Consider the following 13,658-nt stretch of genomic DNA (forward strand, 5'->3'; position numbering starts at 1 on the left):
ACACTAATGCTACAACCAAAACAATATGGTTTAAAGAGACTTCTTTGAAACAAAACTTACAGCACTCAGGCTGAAAGTCAAGGCAGTGATCAGCCTGTTTGGCCTCACCTAAGAACCTACAACTGACCTGTGTGTTCACAGGCTCAGCCAAGAGCCTAAAAATCCATACAGCTCACAAAAACATAGAGTAGCTGTGGCTTGGGCCAGTTCCATGAGGAGCTGTGCTGGCACGGTGCAGGGAGGGAGGATGAGGGAGCCTGAGCTGCTGCTGCCTCTCTGCTTGTTTTCAGAATAAAGGGAGAGCAGGTCTTTGGAGATGCTAATTTGTCCCTTTTCACAGTCAGTGAGTTTGCTTATGGCGATGGAAGGAAAACAAACAGTCAAACATCTTCAAGGTCTAGTGCATAAATGTACCAGTGCAGCTGCAGCCTGCGTGGCAGTGGCTGCTCCCCACGGCGGGGATGCGTTATGGTCTGTGCTACAGCCAGGCTGGGGGGGGGGGTCTCACCAGCTCCTCATCACATTTCAAGTGCACCAATTAAATAATTATGAAGGTGGGACTATTTCTCACCTTGGGCATTGCTATGCCATGAGTATTGTATCTCCAGACAGCATCCGTGCCCATGGTGGCTGTTCAGAGCTCCCACTACAACCCCCTCCTCTTCCTCCTTCTCCCAGACCCAGAGCACGGGTAGCAGTGGGGCAGGTGGGAGGCTTGGTTCTGCATGTACATTTCCAGCAGTGCAGACACATGATGTCCTTTCCAAGCTGGGCTGGGGAATCAGTGGCAACTCCGGTCTCTGCTCCCAGCAAATATGGGCTGGGGCAGAGGCAGAACGATGGCCAGAGCAGATCAGGGGGTTGGGGGGACGGGACTGGCAGAGGTGAGGGCAGCTGTACAGCAAGGAGCCCCTGCCTGGCAGGAGGGAATGATTTGAGGGCTAACAGGAAAACTGGTAAAGGTTTAAGCACAGGTTTAAGATATAAATGTTTTAAGGTGGCATCTTGTGATACTCAGCAGGGAGAGGCACAGGCTGTACCACGGTCGCAGCAAAGGGCCATCTCAGCTCCACGCTTTGCCCACAGAAGGTAATAGCCTGTGCACACAGTGTGAACAGCAGTGTCTCAACGGGAAGAGCAGGGTTGCCTGGCAAGGATGTGAAACTGCAGCTCAGCCCCTGGCAGGACTGCCCTGCCACGCAGGAGGAGGAGGAAACAGCCATGTCTGCCCCATTAGTACATCCAAAACAGGAGGTGTGATTAGGAGTGCTAAGGATGTGGTTGTGTCCCTGAAGAGTCAGCCCCCCCCTCGCTGTGGGATCACAGGGTTTGTCAGGACAAGATCAGAAGTGACAGCTGAAACTGGTTACAAAGATGTTACTGGTGTTTAGGGAGAAGCTCAGATAATGCAGGTCAGCAGGCTCCTCTGTTTTGCTAACATCATAACATTTTTCATATAGTGGCAACTCCATTCCTTCTTGCATGGCATTAATCCCAGTCCCCCAATTTAAAGTTCAAATAAAGTCTTGCCTTCTGCTTCTGATGTGCATCCTCCAAAAATCTAAGGGGAGAAAATCAGAATCAACACCTACCTCTCTTTCTTAGAAAGGTTATTGCATCTTGGAGGTTGTTGAGGATGCTCTCAATAGGATTCAATGACCAGAAACTGGAATAAAACCAGGACATGAACCAGACTATAACTGTAGAATAATGAATGAATAATTCTGCTATTCCAAACCATGAAACACAAAGAGAGAGGTTTTTAGCATATGAAAGACTCCAGGAAAATGTATGCAGCCAGGCTGTTAACATTTGCAGTGTTCCCAGCTCAGAACTGATTCCCAGGACTTGACTGAACAAGCTGACATCAGAAGAAGAGTGAGGAAGCCAGACTGGGATACAGCAAGAGCTCTAAAACTGCTTTGGCAGAGACCCAGAGCAAAGTAACTGGATTTTTTGGGGGACCTGGGATTGCAAAACTAAGCTCAGAGGCCCCCAAGGGCACCACAGAAAGCAGACACAGATTCTGATCATTCATGTTTTGCTTGTGGAGGAGAAATCATACCCTCACCAGTGTTTCATGCTTTCCCACCAGTACAGCTCCATTGACCATGAATGGAAGAAGACCAAAGGCACAGACACCTAACATTAACAATCTCAGTTACCACCTATTTTCTGGTTTTCCCTACACCCTCTTTCTTCTGGTTCCTTAATGCTCACTTTGTCTGCATCACCTCCCCAGCCACAGGGCACGCAGGGTGTTTTACCTGTAGCTGGCTGGTAGGATGATCGGTGTCATCCCCATTTCCCAGCTGTTTGCAGGACTGTTTTCCATTATATCATCTCATTCTCCAGTCAGCTAATCCACACAGCATCTATCACCTCCCTTTTGGACAAAGTTCTCTTTAGACATTTATCAAGAAACTGGACTCAAGGAAACTCCTTTGTGTGGAGACAGGCAGAAAGGTGCTGGTGTGAGATGCAAGATTGGCCTGTGGTACTAAGGAAAATCCATGTACAACAGCCCTGCCTGCCTTGAGAGCCCCAGTGGGCTCTCCCCTGCTGCAGTGATGTCCATTTATGAGACCTTTCATGCCCACCCAGGAGGTCTTATTTGTTTCCAGCCCCTTAAATCTGTTCCAGCCAAGCTGCTGAGCCCTGGAGAAAGCCTTTTCAGAGCTGCTTGTTAGCAGTGTTGCTGGTTAGTCCTCTGTGCTTATTGTACCTTACCCCTGAGACTGATTTAATACCTTAAAATGATGCTTGAGGCAAAAAATATCTGTTTCTGAAAGGTCCTCAGCCTCTGCCAGAATCCAGCTGCACCAGGTGGGTCAAACTCTGCAACGGGGATAAAAATCCAAATTTATTGTGATTTAAGGACTGGAGGATAGAAGATTTAAAGACATGATGTCACACTACACACAGTGCTAGAGGGCACGCAAGTTACTGAAGGGCAGTAATAAGATTGACCAAATTAGGACAGAGGATTTTAAGAAGGACAGGACAGAAGGAGAGGTAAACAGGCATGGAATTAAAGGAACTGTTGGAGAAGGTTCAGAGGAAGCCATGAAGATGATCAGAGGGCTGGAGCAGCTGCCCTATGATGAGAGGCTGAAAGAGCTGGGCTGGGTCAGCCTGGAGCAGAGAAGGCTGTGGGGGGACCTCACTGCAGCCTTCCAATCCCTGAAGGGAGCAGAGGAACAGGAGGGGAATCAGCTTGTTAAAGGGCAGAGACTGGCAGGACAAAGGGGATGGATTAAAGCTGAAGGAAGGAAGGGTTAAATTGGATATTAGGGGGAAGTTTTTTATAGGGAGAATGGTGAGGGGCTGGAAGGGGCTGCCCAGAGAGGGGGTGGGTGCCCCATCCCTGGGGGTGTTCAAGGCCAGGTTGGATGGGGCCCTGGGCAACCTTGTGTAGCTCCAGGCCTGGAGGTTGGTGTCCCTGCCTGTGGCAGGGGGGTTGGAGCTCTGTGATCCTTGGGGTCCCTTCCAACCCAGACCAGTCTGTGATTCTATGATTCCATGATTACAAGCAGCATCGCTGAGCACTGCCTGGAGCAGCGATCGCAAAGGAGGGGGTACATTTTTATCACTATCAGTATGGCTTGTTGTGGCTACATATTAGACTATGTCTCATGCAAGGAAAGGGGTGTAGCACGACAATTACCTCCATGTCATCTATAGAAAAGTCAGACTTCAATATCCTACCTGATAAAATGTCAAGTAGCTGCCCAGACAGCAGGAGGGGGAGATGGAGAAGTTCAGTAGGTTAATCTCCAGCTCCTCTCAGTACGTGGCTGGGCTCTGTCTGATCTACAGCTTTGCCTGACAGTTACCAAGCCTGAGAGTACACAGCTAAACGGTGGGGGCTTGTCACATCACAGGGAGGTTATCATGCTGTCTGAGGTGCTTGTGTATGCAACACCCCTGCAAGGAACCCATCAGTGCTTTGCCAAAAGCAGGAGCCATCAAAATGGCCCTAGACTTTGTTACCTTGTCAACCAAGAGCAAACACAGTTTTGCTCCAGTGGATTTGCATCTTCGGGCACGAGGTGCCTGTTTCTCCCTGTGACCAGAATAACAAGTGACAAAAAGGAACCACGAGCAGCCAAATGGGGCAAAAAATAATGTGTTATTTCTGAGAATTTCAATACATTATTTCTTTTCCTCCCAAGCCTGTCAGCCTGCACCCCTGACTGTGTCTGTGGGATGTGCAGCGTGAGTTTGAACACTGCAGTTGTCCAGTGCTGAAAAACAGATGGGTGACTCATCTGAACGCAGGCTGGTCTGGTGGCTTTAGTGTTTGATTGACTTGTCCTTATAGAAATGATGGGATATTTAAAAAAACACACACACACAAACAACACATTTGGTGTTCAGGTTGCTGCTTCTCTTGGAGTGCGTGGAGCTTTCACCCAGAGATTTCCAGGGCAAATCAATGTCTTCAGCTGCCTCCACAGCAGCTGTCAGGGGATGAAATCTGTGTGTGGAAAGGAGATGAGGCCAGTGAGCAAACTAATAAATCAGTGTCAAGTACCTATAAGGAATGGTTTAGAATTAATTCTTTTCCCTTGTAAATCTTTCGTTGAGGGCCAGTGATTTTCTTCACTTCCCAGGACTTTGTACCAAACTGATAAATAAATGCAATAAATGTGTAGGAACAGAGATACTGTTCCTCTCTATCCATGATGGAATCCTTGCTAGGGAACATTAAAAGCTGAAGATACCCCCCATGATCATTCCACCTGCTAAACTGCTGCTGTAGTTGTGTGTTAATCTATGAAGGATGGCTGAGGACCAGTCAATTGAAATGGCTTTTATCCATATGAACTGAACACAAACCATCCTGATTGCTTTGTGAAGGAGCCTCTTGCAAGACTGTCAGTGCCTGAAGGGTGAACACAGGGCTCTGTCTAGCTTAAGAGAAGTAACCAGAGACATCCGTTCTAAAATCATAACTTTTGCACTGAGATAATCAGGACTTACCTCTTCTACTTGCCCCATAACATCCAGAGATATCACAACCCCCTGGATATCCAGACTGCCCAGGCTGCCCTCTGACACCAGGAAAACCTTGAGGACCAGCATTCCCAGGATAACCTTTCGGACCCGGTTTTCCCAGCACAACTTCTCCTGGTGGGCCTGAAGAATGAGAAGCACTGTAAGTTCTATCATGTCTACATGGCAGTTAAGTTTTGAGTTTTGTTTCCTCATTTTAGTGGGAGGATCAGACCTGCCAGTCAGAAAAGGTCTCCCAAGTCCCAGTAACTAGAGATCTTATTCTTGACCCTAAGGGTACCCAGCTTGGCTAAAAACTGAGTCTAGTTATAAGAATCCAAAATCCACCTACATGTCAATGCAGAAAATCACCCTAATGCCAGGATCCATCTCAGAGTCATTGCTTTTGTGTATTTACTTCTCCATTATCAAAATTTAATATGTTTGACTGCATTCCCATGGTAGTGACTGGTTTGTTAAGGCAGTGGCAAACCTCCCACTGATTTGAAGTATCAGGGATCAGGATGGAGGAGTATGCCAAATCCTAACAGATTACTCCAAAACCCTTGTGTTTCACAAGCTGAATTTTCAAAGAGTTTCTATTCCTTGGGTTATCTGGTCCTGCATGCAAAAAGGCAGGAAAACTATGACTCCCTGGATGTGCCTTAGGTCCTTAAAATACATCACTATGTGGAAATGGGTACCAGAGGGAAGAAGCTGCCTGGAACAAAAGATGCTGATAGGACAAGGGGTAATGGCCTTAAGCTGCACCAGGGCAGGGTCAGATCAGATGTGAGGGAAAAATTCTTCACTAGAAGAGTTGTGGGGATGTGGAACAGGCTGCCCAGGGAGGGGGTTGAGTCACCATCCCTGGATGTGTTTAACAGTCAGGCAGATGTGGTACTTAGGGATATGGTTTAGTAGAGGGCAGGAATGGTTGGACTCAATGATTTTAAAGGTCTTTTCCAACCTAGTCATTCTGTGATTCTGTGAACGATCTCTTAGTGGAGAGGAACCACCCAGGGTGCTGCCAGCAGTGCTGCAGTCTGCCCCACCACAATGGTCCCAAGGCTGAATGATGATTTGAATCCCACAGCCGTTAGGCTCCAGATGGCCTCATGGGGCCATACAAAGAGGTTGCATTCACCCTACCTGTTCTGCCTCTGGGTCCTTGGATCCCTTCCTCACCGGCTCCAGACATCCCTTTTTCTCCTTTGGGTCCTGGGGCACCTAATCACAGATAATGGACAAGTGTCACTTTGCTGCCTTTTGCATTTCACCCTGAATTAATGTTCCTGCAGCCAACCCACCAGGCTCTTAGATACTGAACTGAAGAAGAGTCACAGCCCTTGGCAACACAGAAATATACCTGTTTCCTTTAATTCCATCTGGACTCTTATTCTTTTCTCCACACTAGCCATTTGCCCCATGGCCAACAGGACTGGCACTGATTTGCAGCCTGATGTGAGTCAAAATAGATTTTCACCTAGGAATAGCTCTGGTGTGAGTGCACTGGCCTGAGCATGAGGTCCACTCCCACGCTCTTCACATGGATCAGACCAATCTCCAAGCTGACCTGTCTGTCTTTCCAGCCACGCGATGGAGTGATGCTTTCCCATGAAACTGCTCACAAAACCACCTCAGAGGAACAGCTGCATTGTGCCAAAATACCATTTTTCAGTTTTAAAATGAAAATATTTGGATCAGCTGTGTCCTTAAGATTGCTGTCTCCTGAGATGTGTCTTCTCCCACCTCCTCACTCAACAGGCTGGAAACATCTGCAGGTTCTTGCTTCCCTTTTCTCTTCAGTGGCATTTTGATAAGCTCTGCAGATACCAGCTAAGACTGAACAGTGCCAGAGTAAGGAGTTAAGCAGAAGATCTGTAGTCACTTAGAGGTGTTAGGACACTGCTGAAACCAACATTTTTCATTTTATTTTGACAGACAATTACTTGAGCCACTGACAATGTTGTCTGCAAATCCAAGCGAAATGTATTCCCACCACTCACTCATCCATGTGCAATAACTGATGCCACTTTCTGAGATCACATTAATCTATTTCTTTAGTCATGTGTGAGGCTTTTGTTACTGGAACTACTGCTCCAGAAACCTACTTCCACTTTCAAGATTACTTCAGTTGCCTCATGCCTTCCTTCAGTGTTTTCTAAGGATGCTCATTTCTGCCTAGGTTCTCCTCTGTCCTACCACCACATGATCATCCAAATAGCTGTTTTTTTCTGCCTTTCTCTAGGGAAAGCATCCTGCTCTCTAAAATTAAACTCTCCATCCCCCGAAAGCTACACATGATAGCACACTGGCCTTTCTCTCAAAGCAGAGCTGGCAAAAAGACCAGGCTGCATCTGTCTTCTCCATACTCTTAAAACTATCTAACTTGGGTTTCTCTTCCTAGAAAAGAGAATTCCAAAAGGAAAATAGCACTGAGATGAGATAATATCACAAGTTATCTTTACAGTACTGTTTCAGGCACTAAAGTGTTCAGTTAAAGTACCAAAGATATAGTAAACAATGCTAACAAACACTTCTGTCCATACCTCTTTCCCCAGGATACCCATCTTTGCCAGGCTGACCAGGGATGCCGTTTTTTCCTCTTTCTCCATTGCTCCCAGGGGGACCTGGAGGACCTGGTGGTCCTGGTTCTCCTGGTTTTAACCTTTCTTCCCAAACAGGAACTGGCTTCCTTGCATGTTCATGAATGAACGAGTCAAATTTCAACACATGAGCTGAGAAAGGGAAGAAAAGGAATGTTTCCTTGTCTGGGAGACTTAGAAAAGAGAAAAATCAAAGGATGCTGTTTAAAAAGGTGCTCAGAATGATCAGCTAGTGCTAAAAAGCTGTCAGTCCGAACTGAGAAAGCCAGAAGAGGAAAATGGACAGCTGAGTTGTGACTTTGCTGCCTGACCTTGGGCAAAGCACTGCTTCTCTTCATGCCTCACAGCACAGGAGCTTTACTGAGAACGCTTCGTCTCCAGAGGAATCAAGCACAAATCACTGAATGAATAATTGCTTTCAAATTAATTTCAAGCTATTCCATTGAAGAAATTAAGGAGTCTTTGCAAAGCACCAAAGGAGAGATTTTCCCAAAGAAATATTTCACAATGCCACCCAGTGAAACCAGTGCAGCACTGAGAGGCTGTGATGGGACACGTGCTGCACGTGGTGCTCAGCACGGCAGAGGATGGAGCTGCTCCCTGGGTCACCAGCTCCATGCTGTCCCTCTTCACATTTTGTTCACTCATAGAGGGGCACAAACACGCTCAGGAGCTGGGCTGGTAATACTCACTTTGAATCATCCTCTCACAAGCCTGGCTAACAAGTTGGTAAATTGTGGCCAAGGACTGTGGTTCCCCCTAAAATTAAAAACCAAAAAAAGAAAAGAGGAAGCATTAATATCTTTTAAAAAGGATCGATACCATAATGCATGATAGCTCTCTGCCCAGTCCTTCTGTCAGCTTGAGTTTCAGAGATATTAATTACTGTGAAGAGCAGCTTCTTTTTTATTTATCACAACCCTCTGAAGCCATAAAATTGCAATTGGGAAACATCAATAATTTGCTTTTCTCTTGCACATCAAAAAGCTGAATCTCAATAATTACCGAAGCTCCCAAAAAAGGGAGAGAAAATTTCCCCGCTCAAATTTTATCAGAAAAGATGCTAAGTCTCTAAATCCAAGTTCTGTGATATGTAAAACATCCCATCTGATCAGAGATTACAGCATCCTATCTTTTTCTAAATCTTTTATGAATATTGATTCTTCCTGTTCCTGGATTCTGAATAAATCACATAGGAGGGGTCCTTTAGAAAGTTTTACTCAAGTAGGAAAAAGTGATCAAAATGCAAAAAAGCAGCTTAAAAATAAACACTGACTCTATGTGTGAACATCCATAACTAACACACTGTGTACTTCCAAAAAACATGTAGAAAATAGATGTATCTGGCTGGATCATCCTGCAGATTACCCAGACAGAAAGAAGCCTTGGCACAGCACCTGACGAGGGGATAAAGGGAAGTTCCACTGCCAAACACCAAAAAAAAAGTATAGAAAAGGAAAAGCTGGTGGGAATGGGAAGTTAATGTTTAAAATTATAATACTGAGGCATTAACTGGAGTGAAAAGCAGCTGTCTGAAGCCTAATTCATATAAGTCAGTCCTGGCAATGAGACTCAGACTCCCAGAAAGACACAGAGAGGGGGTTTTGACTGAAAGTCAGGATTAGAAAAACTTCCTCTCATAATGAAATGACCTTCAAAGGCAGCGTGGATCTCCTGACCCCCCAGGCCCTGTGCTGGGCCACACCAAAGCATCATGACAGATGAGTCCCCTCTTACACAATACATTAAAAGAGAACAACTCAGTGAAGCCAAGTGGGTTTGGTTTTTCCTTCTCTGCAAAGAACGAATGTTTCAGTTGGCATTTCTTCATCAAGGCCAGGTTGGCTGGGGCCCTGGGCAACCTTGTGTAGCTCCAGGCCTGGAGGTTGGTGGCCCTGCCTGTGGCAGGGGGTTGGAGCTCTGTGATCCTTGGGGTCCCTTCCAACCCATGCCATTCTATGATTCCATGATTCACTACTACAACCAACACCAAGTTGCTCCTTGCTGCTGCAGGATTATTTATATCCCACCAGCATATCCAGTGCAGGTGAACAGAAAGGCAACAAAGCTCTAAGTATAGAAGTTACTGGGTTTGGTTTGTATTTGTAAGCAGAGCTTGCAAAGCAGGTTACCACATCCACTTTTTTGAGTGTAGGACACAGTGACACCAGAGAAACTCTCCCAGCACCAGAGAAACTCACTTTCTCTCCTTTTTCTCCCTTTGGACCTGGCAGCCCCTATGAAAGATGAAAAGAAAAAACAAAAGTCTAGGGAAAGGAAAAGTAAAAATTAAACAAAAAGCCCAATGGGGATGTGGGTTACATTAGTGGGACACAGAGCACAGTTTGCTTCCCATGCTCTCATCGTTTCCTTGGCCTCCTGACAGTGGCTAGAAGAGCTTCAAGCTCGTGTGAATATTTAGGTTTCTTTTTTAAGAAGAATAATAAAGAGGTAGCTAGAGCAGTGGCATAAAGTAACATCAACAGGGATGCAGAAATCCCTCAGATACAATCTTAGAACAGATTTCCCAACACAGCAGGTTGGTTTTGACATCAGAGAAGAAGAAATAACTCTGACATCCAAACCTGTGGTTTTCCCTACAAGCCCAACGCTGGCTACTCCAGCTCAGGGCTGACTTTCTTGCTTTATTCTAGAATCCTACAGCAGAAATTTGCTTGGATATGGGATTTTGTGTAGCTTGTGAGTCTACAGAGAGCAAAGGGAGGGAGGAGTTGTTAAATGCTTTATCAATAGTTCAGTAGCCTGGGCTTTGCATATCTAGACATCTCCTTAAGATGGATGAGTGTGAATTAGAAGTACCCTTTAGGCTCTGAGGTAGAGCTGCTGTGGGAACAGCTTGTTTCCACTCAATTCTTTCATGTCTTGGCCTTCTTTGAGCAGGAACTTACCGTTGGCCCAACGTCACCTGGAGGTCCCTTCTCCCCACTGCTACCTCTGGAGCCTGTCACTCCTTGGAAACCCTGCAGACATGGATTACAAAACTCAGATAAAAGGCCAGTTACTTCCTAACAGTCTTTTTCTGTCCAAGGCTGACGTCTCCCTGCAGCTGTAGGGGCACCAGCAGGTTGTGTTTAAAGGACTCTAGCAAGGGCAGTGTAGCCTTAAGCTTTATGTCAGTGCCTCGTCCAGCCACGACTCCAATTTTAAGAATATATCGTGTATGAGTCATGTTCATATCACTTCCTATTACTGTCCCAATTATGGCCAAGCCAGCAAAGCTGAGTTTTGCCAACAAACTGCAGTGTGTTTTTACCCTACAGGCTTTAGATCCTTCATTATATATTCAGATTTAGACACAGCCTAGAGCATAACCCTCTTCTTCAGCCTCCTAACACCATGCTGTTGTTTTCTTTTTCCTTTAACAGTAGCTCAGAGAGTGGGACGTGCTTTCCTTGGTCATCTCCTCTTTGTGAAGTTTCTGTGCCCTTTGGAGCCATAAAGAGAAGAAAACATTAAGACAAAAACAACCAGTAGAAATATTTTCTTCTCTAATTTTCCATGTTTAAGCTCACTAGAGATTAACAACTCTTCCTACACGTGAAAATGAAAGAAGTCTTCACAGATTCACAGAATTTTAGGGATTGGAAGGGACCTCCAGAGATCATCAAGGCAGCACCAGAACAGTTTTTGGTGCCTGCTCTGAAGGTTGCAGTGCTTTTCTCATATTTAGAACACTGTGGTTCAACCCTGCTGGCTCCACAGCCTCCCAGGGTGAGCAAGTCAAAGGTATGAGCTGAATTCAATCTCAGCTCTCATCAATACCTAACTTCAGCACAATTACTGTGGGGTCCAGTGCAAAGAGCAGTGAGCACTCACTACCTTACACTCTTCAGGACTGCCAAATTCCCTATAATTCAGCAGCAGGAATCAAGAACTAGCAGGTCCACCACCCATCATTTAAACCAAACTGGGGTTCGGTTTCCCATGTAAAGTGAAGTGTACCTGTTCCACAGAACTTGGAAGGGCTGTGGTGCCTTCAAATTAGCAGATGGATGTAAATCAGCAAGCCTTAAGGTTCTGCTGTCCTGGGCACAACAGAGTGCAAGCACACCAATCTCCATACAGCTCTGGCAGCAGATATGGGGAATGGTGGGGGTTAGGAGAACCTTTCCCACCTGCCTGCATCCTCCAGCTCCTGCTGATTCCCATCTAACCAACCCATACACCTCAAACTCAACCAACACTGAAAAACAGTAGCACCAGGATAGCAAAAATAACAAAACAAGCATCTCCTTGATGGGTCAAAACTTCCCCTTGATGGGTCAAAACTTCCTCAGAACTTGCCAGAAGCAGCTGGGTTTTTCTACTGACAGCAGCAGGGAAAGATGACATCTACACACTGTGCCAGCTAGTTCTTGTGACACCCCCAGAAGGGTTTTGCCCTGACACCTCTGGGTGACAGCTAGCCAGCAAAAACCACAAGCCCCTGCTGAGGAAGAGATCTCAGTATGCATCACTCAGAGTGAGTACTCACCCTTGGTCCAGGAGGTCCTGGAGGCCCCGCTGTGCCTTCTAGTCCCCTCACCCCCTGCAAAGCCAAACCCAACCATGTAATAATGAGAGGATTCAAAGTGACCTAGTAAGCAGTGAGAGGGTTTTGCCATGTGCAGCTTGCTAGCAATGGGTAAAGAATACATCTGCAAAGCAGATGAGAAGGGTGGCACCTGGTCAGATTTGGCCAAACCTGAGGTGACCCCGTTTTTACTTATGCACCAAGTGCATTAGGAGAGCTGGATGCTTTGGGTCTCTGCTGGTGTGGTCACAGCAGGGTTTTTGGCAGCCATGCATGAAAACTCAGAGATGAGATATTTTACCTTTGCACCTTGAAGACCATCCCTGCCTGGAGCTCCCTGTACACCAGGAATGCCCTGTAAACCAGAATTGCTGGGTCAAGTCTGTATCTGGTTATCATTACCCTGCTTCATCTTTTAACAGGGGAGGTAAGAAAAAGAAGAAACAATTATTCACCATTATTCACTGCTATCCCACCTTAACTGCATTCTATCTAGCTTCCAGACAGGTCTATCTTTCTTGCACCAACTGACTCAGTTTTCCTTGGGAAATGGAAGGTAGTTTCCAAGCAGACAACATAGAGTAGTAACTCTATGGCTTTTCAATCTTACTTAAAGTAGCTACTGGGGAAAAAAAATGGGCAAATCTTTGAGACAATGAAAAGGAACAGTGTCTACCATTACCTGCATGCCAGGGCTTCCAGTGTCTCCTTTCTCTCCCTTAATTCCTGGTGGTCCCTTGGATTAAAACAGAAGCACATAGTTAGCCACACTGCAGCACCCTTTCAGCCAAACAGCACCCTGCTCCCCCACATCCTTGTCCCAGGTTGCTCCAGCTCTCTGTGGTGCTGCATGGGTATTCTACAGCATGTGTGGGGCTTCTGGGGTTCCAGGCAGCACACAGCAGCCCCCTGCCCCTCTCTCTCTCCCAAGAAACTATGCTCATTGCAAAGAAAAACCCCTGAATACTCCCCCTGGCTGTTTTCATTTAAGGCACATTAGGGAAAGTCTGGAGAGTCTTTTGCCAGAATGAGTAAGGGAAGGGCCTCTCAGTATGAAAAAGTGATCATCATCTCTCCTGCAGCTGTCCAGCTGTTAGCAGGGATGATGTAAATACACAGATAGAGTTTTGGGGGCTTTATGGAGACACCCATTACTGAGACGTGTTCTAGCTAAGAACAAGGGCTAGAAAAAGGCAGCGGAAGAGATCACATACCACAGGACCCTGAACTGTGATTCCTTGGGAACCTGGAGAGCCTTGCTGGCCACTAGGACCCTCTGGCCCCACTTGTCCAGGTGGGCCTGGTTCACCCTAAAGCCAAAGACATGAAATGAAACCTAAGGAAAAGAAGCAATTAGTGCCTGCACAGCGTGGCATGGGTCAGCCTGAACCGTCAGCAGGATTCGGGATGAAGTCAGGACAGTGAGGGGACCCCAAGTAACTTCAGCTGCCTTTGCCCCTGAGGTCCAAGGTTTTGGTGTATCTTTCATGGGAGATGACAGCAAAGCTGCAGACAGT

The 13,658-nt window shown here is 46.3% G+C and overlaps 1 protein-coding gene across 1 annotated transcript in view; it reads right to left on the reverse strand.

Moving 5' to 3' along the window:
* Positions 1-4,429: 4,429 nt before the first annotated feature.
* COL20A1 (collagen type XX alpha 1 chain) overlaps positions 4,430-13,658 on the reverse strand; it is a gene marked incomplete at its 5' end in the record, with an annotated part of 49,655 nt that continues 40,426 nt past the window's right edge. The window contains 11 exons of the mRNA XM_084271664.1: positions 4,430-4,480; positions 4,987-5,142; positions 6,151-6,228; positions 7,551-7,739; positions 8,300-8,366; positions 9,809-9,844; positions 10,517-10,588; positions 12,103-12,156; positions 12,443-12,496; positions 12,824-12,877; positions 13,356-13,451. Coding sequence (XP_084127790.1) covers positions 4,467-4,480; positions 4,987-5,142; positions 6,151-6,228; positions 7,551-7,739; positions 8,300-8,366; positions 9,809-9,844; positions 10,517-10,588; positions 12,103-12,156; positions 12,443-12,496; positions 12,824-12,877; positions 13,356-13,451 — 870 coding nt within the window. The 3' untranslated portion in view covers positions 4,430-4,466. The remainder of the gene's footprint in view (positions 4,481-4,986; positions 5,143-6,150; positions 6,229-7,550; positions 7,740-8,299; positions 8,367-9,808; positions 9,845-10,516; positions 10,589-12,102; positions 12,157-12,442; positions 12,497-12,823; positions 12,878-13,355; positions 13,452-13,658) is intronic.

This window comes from Gallinula chloropus, assembly GCF_964237585.1.
Source record: "Gallinula chloropus genome assembly, chromosome: 16".
Classification (NCBI taxonomy): domain Eukaryota; kingdom Metazoa; phylum Chordata; class Aves; order Gruiformes; family Rallidae; genus Gallinula; species Gallinula chloropus.